The following is a 9,398-nucleotide window of genomic DNA, read 5'->3' on the forward strand; positions in this document are numbered from 1 at the left end:
AGCTTGCATTCTGCTTATTATTATTATTTAGTAGGCTTAACATCTATGATCTAAGACATAATACTATATCACCTAACCCACAAGTGTTGCTCACCTACTAAATTCTGTAGCTTATATCTTTTGTGTATGTCTGACTTGCAAGATTTTCAAATTATTGATCTATACCAGGGAATAGGATACCTGGATCATATGGTGAATCTATTTCTATATATTTTTGAGAAATTTCCAAATTGCTTTTCAGAGCAGTTGTACTACTTTGTAGCCTCACCAACAATGTACCAATATGTACCCTGATATCCTTACCAACATTATTAGTAGTACACTTGATAATTGCCATCCTAACTGATATGGATATAATAAATATCATTTTTAATTTTTATTTTCCTGATTTTAGAATATTGAACACTACTTCTTATATTTCTAGCCGTTTGTAGTTATCATTTTTCTAATCTCTTCTTATGAATTGTTCATTTTTATTTTTAGTAATATGTTTCAATTTTTTATAATATATTCTGGATAATATTATAGTGATGCAATTATATCAACATTTATAGCAGCATGACTAAAACTAGCCAAGTTGTGGAACCAGACCAGATGTATATCAACAGATAAATGGAAAAACAACTTGGGATTTATATATAATGAAATTTTGTTTAACCATAAAGAATGAAACTATTGTTTTGTCACTAGATGGAAAGAACCAGAGAGAATTATGCTAAGTGAAATAATCAGAAAAGCAATGGTCTACTGTTTCTCTCATATGTGGAAGTTAGTGAGTAATAATGGGAAAAGGAAGAAAATCTTGATATTCCTAATAATATTAAGCAATTATGCTGTGTGTACATATGAATATGCCATAGTGAATTCCACCTATATGTTTATCTATAAATCCTCAATTATAAACAGGAAACAAAGAGAAAGAAGACCATCAAAGAGAGGAAGTAGAATGTAGGGAGTAAGAGAGAAAAACAAGGGGGCTAAAATAGAATAAATTATATTATATGCATGTCAAATGAAATCCAATATTATGTGTAGCTATAATATACTAACAAAATATTTAAATATTTTAACATATGATGGGCTTATCAGGACTGTAAATGGAGATATATCTATGTTTAATGTAAGTAGATATATTAAACTATCAATAAAGGGATATCTATTTTAGAATATCTATGAGATATTATAACTTTAGACCTGTTGCCATTTAAAATAAATTCTTTATTTCTATAGTAATAATAAATACAAATATTTATTCATTTTAATTTCTACATAACAAAGAAGAGCTATTAATATAGACAAAGAATTATTTTATAAAATATTACAGTTGTAGATGGTTCATTTCATTTACTAGCTTTTATTTTCCTTATCACTAAGTATTAATAAGTTCAAACAGTTTAAATAATAGAACAATAAGTTATTACTTTATTTGTTAATTTTTGTAGTGCTGGGTTTAGAAGCAATGGCTTTGCACATGCTAAAAAAGTGCTTTGAAACTTAACTGCAATCCTCAATCCCAAGTTAAGAATCTTCAACAAGAAACATGATTGCATCATAACAATTACCTTACTTTTCATTTCTGAAAATGTTCACATATGCTGGGTTTAATGGTATACTGTGCTTATAATAATGGCTTATGTTTCTAACATATGTTTTGAAAACAACTAGAAAAGATTAAAAAATATTTTAGTGCTCACCTGGCTTCATCTGATTTATATGACCACCAATATCTTTATTGGTCTAAAGTTATTTCACTTTGAAATGTTGAATAATAGAAATTTTGATAAATTTTCCCTCCAGAAAAAATGCTGAAGCCCTGGCCTTTGTCCAAGTGGGGCTTATTGATCTTCAGGACCCAGCACAAGCCCAAACTATAGGAATTCATCATGCTATGCCCTACTTAGGTCCCAAAGGACCTCTAGGACCTGGGCTTATTTTCCTAAAGGAGCCACTAAATTTCCAGCCCATGGCACTTCCTATTTGCTTGGAAGAGAGTCTGGAACAAGAACGAAATATCCAACTTTATGATTGCTGGCTACCCAGTTGGTCTCTCATGAGAGGTGAGTAATACAGAAGCTCTGGGATGGATGTAATGATGTACTTGGGAAGACATTATTATATTCTCATTAGTCATAGCAGATTTGTCATTATCTTTCTCTTCATTCATATTTCAATCACTAGTCAAGTCTAAAGTGAAAAGAATACTCTTCTTTTTTTCTCTTTTTTTCCATCAGGAAGTCCAGGGATTCTGCAAAAAAGACACCTAAGCATCTGGAAAGTCAGCACTTGTGCCCAATTTTGGCCTAAGCTAAATGAATTCACTTTCTGTGTGGAGGCCAAGAAAGCTATGGGGGAGGCAGGCTGTAAGGTGACAAATTGAGGGGGTATGAAAGGCAGGGTGAAAATCAAATACCCTTCAATATCAATTATTATATTTCCACATATTTTAGATGATCAATTAATAATCTGTTCCCTCTTTTTACAGGGTGACCTGGGGGCACCCCTGGTATGTCATCTACAACAAAAGAACACATGGGTGCAGGTGGGAATCTTGAGTCATTTTGATGAACGTTGCACAAAGCCCTATGTCTTCAGTCAAGTGAGCCCATTCATTTTCTGGCTCCAGGGAGTTACAAGACCCAGCCTTGCACCCTGGTCCCAGCAAGGACCCATGACTACTTCTGCTTCCATCGCCATTTCAATCTCCACCACTAGGAATGGTTCAGCCTTAACTTCCACTACTGCTTCTGTTCAGCCAAACTTTGTCTCTCTGCCACAGCCTCAGAGTAAGCGACAAGAAAATGATAGGAATATAATGGAGGTATGAAAAGGAAATGAAGAAAATAATGGAGATATATGAGAAGTATGTAGGGGAAGAGAAGTTTTTTATTTTCCTTAGAATACATGGCTTTTCCAGTTAAAATGTAATAGTTATCAGTTATCTCATAGCTTATGAATGCATTTCATATTTAGCATGATGTTTAAATTAATTAATATCCCTATATAATATAGATGGCAATGTCTATCATAATTACCTGGCTTAATTATATTAACTGGGAAATTCATATTTGAAACTTCTAAATTAGAAGATTTAGAGAAGTAAAGTTATTGATCAAATTCTTAGAAGAAAAAGAGGAAGAAAGCTAAAACTGAGACTCAAACTTATTCCTCTAACACAAACTTATTTTTTTCATTTATTCTACATATGGTGAAATACTTTTAAATTAAAAATATTTTGGTGTTTAGCAAGTGATGATGATTTTACAGATTAAAAATTCTGTATTATGCTGTATTTTATTTTTTTCATTTAACTATATATAACCTATCACAATATCATACTATTTCACATTAGTATACTTCTCCACTTACTTCTATAGAAATCTATGTTGGTTTCTTGTACAATACATTCATCTAATAAAGCTATTTAGGAGTTAAACTCAATATCTTTACTTAACAATGCTTTTTAAAGGCCATATAATTGTCTTTTTCATATCATACAAAGTTTTTGTAACTTATAGAATGTAAAGAAGTATATACTTAACATTCATCTTATTTTTCAATTTCATCTATAGTTCCTTACTACTCTTATAGACAGGTTAGCTTTATCATTTTCTGCTTATATCTGTTTTAAACAGCATTACTTCCATTTAAACATATTTGAGAAAACCTCAAATATATTTCTTTGACCATAATTTTTTTGAAAGTTTCAAATGTCAATTTCCTGGTTAATATACCTACTTGATAACTAATTAAGATTTTAAGTTTATAAAAATCAGTTTCCTTCTGCTTAGATACAAGTAGTTTCTCTTGAAAATTTTCATTAAAGTGAAACTCTTTAAGGTGAAATGATTTCTCTTTTATTGTCTAACTGTACTAATAACTCCTAATAAGCAAAGATAAAAACTAATCAAGGTTATCAAAGGGGGAAAGAAGCTGAAATGTTTTCCAGTCCTTTTATTAAAGATAATTTAATATAGTCCATAAAGAAACAATGGGCTTTCAAAGATAAAAGGAATTTTCTTTCAGGGAAAAAAAAACAGACATAAAAGATGAAAAAGTTTATGTTTCTAAGTCATGTTTACCATACAGAACTGTTTAGGAGAAACATCAGAGATCAAAAACGTTTAAAATGGATTTCATAACAGTTCTACCAAATTTACCATTACTGTTTTCATAGTTGTTTTATTTTCATTGTTGTTTCCTCAGCTTTGGCAGACCGAATTTCTCTGAGATATACTATGCCTTGGCAAGCAATAATCATAAACTGTGGTAATCAAATTTGCAGTGGCTCCATTATTAGCAATTCTTGGGTTCTCACTGCTGCACATTGTGTCAGGAACATGTAAGTTTTCCCATACCATATAACTCCAGATTTTATGGGGTAAAGATATTTGGTGGGGGAATTCATTTACATGATTTATTTCCTAAACCAAGTCTCTTATCCTTATGACGTCTTTGTTTCAGACTAAACAATAAATACTTTTACCATGTTTTAATGCTTGATACCTCTGTTAAATTCTCTCTAAACTTTTTTCATTTCTAAACTCTGAATTCTTTAATGATTTTTCTGATTTTTCTGGAGGTATTCAAGAGCATTTTGCACTTACAGCTAATTTTGCATTATAGCTGATTTTGATTCTAAGGTCAATGATTTCCTGGTGAGTCTATTTTAATTAATTTTTACTACATACGTAGGAATCCTGAAGATACTGTGGTGATACTGGGCCTTAGGTATCCTGGGGCACCTCTGAGAGTTTTGAAAGTGTCTAACATTCTACTGCACGAGAGGTTCCGGTTGGTGAGTGGGATAGCAAGAAATGATATAGCATTGCTGCTCCTTCAAGGAACTCCAACTTCCATTCAGACCTTAGCACCCTTGGGCCATGTAAAAAATTTGAACAGTACAGAATGTTGGCTTTCAGGGCCACGAATTCTTACACCAGGTTAGTGATCATTCTTCTTATTAGGAGTATATCACTAATCAGGTGATGATTGCATTTTAATATATGAGTTTAAAAATGAAATCTATCCATGATTGTCTACATTACTGCATGATTGTTCACATCACAAATCTTAAGGTATTTATACAAATTAAATACTGAGAATTTAGATTTGTTTCATAAAAATCATTGTTTTGAACGTGTCTCCATAGGATTTTAAAGTGAAATGATAATATGGGGGTGTTACTATGAACAGTCAAATTTTATGAAAAAAAAGAATAAATGCCTTCTTAGCTGTATTAACCTTGAAACAATGGGAAAAAAACTGTTTTTTTAAACATTTTTAAAGACATAAATATAAGTTTGTGTTCAAATTTGGAATCCTACAAATCAAAATAGGCATTGAATCTGAAAAGTGACACTTAAATAGTATTCAAATTTGGCAAAAAAAGACACAAAATGAATTTTAAAAGAATAGTGAAATAAATTGAGAAAATAAGAATTATTGGTGATTAGAAAATAAACAGCATTTTTAGCATAATATATTAGATATACTAATATAAATGATAATACTGACTATAGTCTTAACAACTGCTACATTAATGTAAACTTTGTACCTAAGTCTTTTTATATTCCATCTGTTTCCTAGGAGAGACAGATGAACATCCAGAAATATTACAGATGCACATGATGCAAGCTTCAAATTGCGTCTCCCTCTACCCAGACTTAGGTAGTTCTATTGTATGCTTCTATACTCAATCCAAAAATGCTGAAACAAATGCGGTGAGCCATCTCAGTTATTTTCTTTCTTTTTTCTCTGTTTCAGGATGACTGAAACTATAACTATGTCCCTATGTAAAGTGGAAAATAACCTACCATTATTAAGAAAGTGAATTCTTGCTTAGGGGTAATAAACATGCGTTTTTAAATTCCAGAATCAACTTCTACAAAAATATATTACTTATATTTGATATATCCGATGCATGTTATTATTTTCTATTCAAATGAGGAGCCAGCTTGGTTAATTTTCAAAATATTAGGCATTTTATAAAATTTCATTCAACTAACTATAATACCCTTGCTTATTAAGGCTTGCTAAGTCAAACCTTTTCTATTTCTATAATTGAAAAAGTCAGCTTTATGGTTTAAACTTCAAAGTTTTTATTTTTGTGGTATTCATTATATTTGTTGATAAAGATGATATGCATATTCACCTATCTAATATCACATTTTTCCTGAGCATTTTCCTTACTTGAAATTTAAAATATATAATAATATAGAATATTAGGTTAATGACTTGAATTTTTTAATCTTTTATTTCACAGGATCCAGTGAGTCCAGGAAGTGCTGTTATGTGCAGACCAATATCTGGTGGTAAATGGAAACAAATAGGCTTGACCAGTCTTAAATCTCTAGCTACCATCGTGAGCCCACATTTGTCCTGGATCTTAACCACTTCAGCAAAATCAGGACATCCCTTAAATCAGGAAATTATACCTTTAGTGGAATTGCCCAAATCTTCTTGTCCCCTAAAACAGACAAATACATTGTTACCTTTTTTGATAATGATTATTGTATTCCAGAGTTTTTTGTAGTTCAGAGATTAGAGTGAATAGTCCTATTTTGTTCATGGTAAATATGATTATATAAAATACCACATAACAATGAAAAAGATTTATTTGTGCCATATAGGATATGCTTACAATATGCACCTTCAATAAATAGTCTTTCCCCCTGAATGACTGATTTATGCTTACTCGCTATAACAAGAAGTGTTCTTTGCTTATTTTGTTTCATTTTGAATAACTCATAAAGGGTATATTTAATAGAAAAGTTACTCAAAGGTATGTAGTGTGTGTATAGTTTCTTCTATAGACCTTTTTCTTTTCCATACACTCTGTAATTTAAGAAGGAACACAGGACAAGGAAAAGGAAGGGTCTTTAATTCTAACAACAACAAAAAAAACCCTATGTGTGGTAGGCTATACCATGAGAAAAAACCCTACATGTAGTAACTCCTGTGGAGAATTATACTCTGCCATCAGCTATTCCCAAAACTCAAAAGATTGTAATCCTTTTAGATGCTGGACTAAAATATTAAAGTCTGGAATTAGGAAGAAATGAAGTCAAACCTGGCCCCACAGAGGCATATAGTAACCTTGGTGGTACCTGATATACAAAGTTCACCTGTATTGCCAATCACATAAATTCTCCTCCTTTGAACTTTGAATGCAACTGTAATGGCACAAACAGCCATGATTTTTAGGGGCACATCATAGACTGTGGGGATATGATTCTTTCCAGAAGTCATTTATAGATTTTTATCTTTATTTTTTTTATTCACTGTCAGGTAAACTCTTGGAAGGCCAAATTCATCCTCCATTTCTGGAATCATCATATGAGGAACCAAGTACTTTGCAACAGTCATTGAGCCCAGGTTTTCTTCAAACACTGACCACCACCTGAAACGACCTTAGGATTCCCTGCCAAATCTCACAGGGTAAAATAGTGGCCATAATAATTATTATTTCCATCTTTAAAGGGGAAGGCATTTACCAAGAAACAGATATCTCTGATGATATACACATAATTTCGTGAAAACTACAGAAGTAAATATGAAAAGCATTATGTGCCAGTTTGTGCTGAGTAATGTTGAAATAAGAAGGCTCATTTAAAAAAACATTTTAAATTAATAGAAAGACAAGGTGAATTTTTTTCATTCCAGGAATAATCTCTAAGAGCAATATACTTCATGGAGTATCCCCACAGTAAGCAATAGTACTAAACCTGATAAGAAGAATTTGCACATTCCCCTAATAATGGGCCATAAATCTTCTCTTGACCTCTTTGCCTGACTGGCATGCATTAAATGAAATGTGGTGGCAGTGATTTTTCTCTTCTGGTAGACATCTCAAAAGAAGTAGCAAAGGTCTACTTCTTAAATTTTTTTTTCTTAATACTACAAGTTATCTACTCAAATTCTATGCCTTCTGGAAATCTGGGGAATAGAAGTGTTTACACACTCTGAATTTCATTGGAGAAGATGAGGGTAATTTGACACATCCATTTTTACTATATTCCCAGCTCTGCAAAATTCAGTCTTCTCTGCACTTTGCATAAGATGATGCAATCATATACATACCTTGGGATTGTAGGCAGTATATAAGACCATGAAAGAATATGCTTCTTCCTGGTCAAAAACCTCTGGCTTCGTCAACTGGGGATGTTCTTTATAACCTTTTCAGAAGTAACCAGAGCATACTAACCTACCAGTATCCCCATGTCTGGGTTTTTGTATAAGCCCAGTAATTACAGCACAGTACTCATCTAAGTTCACCCTTACATCGTTCTTACACAGGGAATCCATGGCTTCAGATGAAAAAGCATCAAAGAGCTAGGTTAATTCACATGGTCCTTCCTCCTCTCCAAGAAAATCCATAAGAAAGTATAATAGCATTTATAACTGTTTATATCCTTCAACAGTGTCAATTCATATTGAAGTCATCTTTCATATAAGTTTAAATCCAGGGATCCTTTGGTGCTTTCTCTACCACTATAGAAAACCATGAAGATGATCAACATTTCCAGGTTCTGTGACTTCACAAGTCTTATGAGAAGTTATTCAAACACTATGATTTCATTCTGTCTTCTGGAAAGCATAAGACCCTGCATTTCTCTGCATATAGACACACACTACACATTAAAGTACTCCCTCATGCTGGTACCATGTAGTATAAATGAAAATGTTTGACTCCATACCAGATGAAAGATCTGTATTAATACTTATATTTGGTCCATGGGCCAAGTCTTTTTGACCATTTGGAGAACTATCATTTATCCCCATCTAATAATAAACATGTGTCCCTAGATTTCACATGCAACTACTAATACACATCTAATAACCATGTGTCCCTAGATTTCACATGCAACTACTGGAGTTCTCATTCTGGTATAACCAGTATAAAAAGCCATGGGACCAGTGAGAGGTGTTGTAAGATGTAAACCAAACAAGAAGATAAATATCTCATCAGTTTTACACCATTCCACAATAGTAGCACTGCCTCCTTACCCATAGCTAGCTCCTCTGTATAGGCACAGGCTTCAGGGAGATCTAGAGCTTTAAAAGGAGAAATTGTAGCGTCCTTAGCCCTGCTTACATCCATCTTCTGCAGTACCTAATTCCATGCCAGGGAGCCTTATGTAGTCTTCTTCTGCACAAGTCCTTTGGACATTCTCTATTTCAGGATGCTTACAAAAGTAATCAAAATACATCACTTTGTGCTGTTATTTTCCCTACCTTCTTCATATTTTATATATTGCTCTGTTCCTCATTATGGACACTGGTGGACAGAGTCCAGAGACCCAGGTAGTTTTGGCAAATCAGACTTTCCTCACTATTTCAAATTCAGAACTTCAGATTTTCTGCCAACTACTGGACATGTTATTCAGGAGCATATTTGT

At 32.7% G+C, this 9,398-nt stretch overlaps 1 protein-coding gene across 1 annotated transcript; it reads left to right on the top strand.

Moving 5' to 3' along the window:
• Positions 1-2,668: 2,668 nt before the first annotated feature.
• LOC144371826 (serine protease 55-like) lies at positions 2,669-6,563 on the top strand. The gene is made up of 5 exons (XM_078035175.1): positions 2,669-2,783; positions 4,204-4,339; positions 4,693-4,940; positions 5,587-5,720; positions 6,263-6,563. Exons 1-5 carry the CDS (start codon positions 2,669-2,671, stop codon positions 6,530-6,532), a joined length of 903 nt encoding a protein of 300 aa, XP_077891301.1. The 3' UTR covers positions 6,533-6,563.
• Positions 6,564-9,398: the final 2,835 nt, after the last annotated feature.

Source organism: Ictidomys tridecemlineatus, chromosome Y, assembly GCF_052094955.1.
Source record: "Ictidomys tridecemlineatus isolate mIctTri1 chromosome Y, mIctTri1.hap1, whole genome shotgun sequence".
Taxonomy (NCBI): Eukaryota; Metazoa; Chordata; class Mammalia; order Rodentia; family Sciuridae; genus Ictidomys; species Ictidomys tridecemlineatus.

Bases quoted from the DNA above. Each gene is read 5' to 3' on its own strand.
- LOC144371826 (XM_078035175.1), top strand. From the start codon at position 2,669: ATGACTACTTCTGCTTCCATCGCCATTTCAATCTCCACCACTAGGAAT. The intron at 2,784-4,203 runs GTAAGCGACAAG...TTGTTTCCTCAG, and splicing joins CTCTCTGCCACAGCCTCAGA to CTTTGGCAGACCGAATTTCT. The intron at 4,340-4,692 runs GTAAGTTTTCCC...CTACATACGTAG, and splicing joins GCACATTGTGTCAGGAACAT to GAATCCTGAAGATACTGTGG.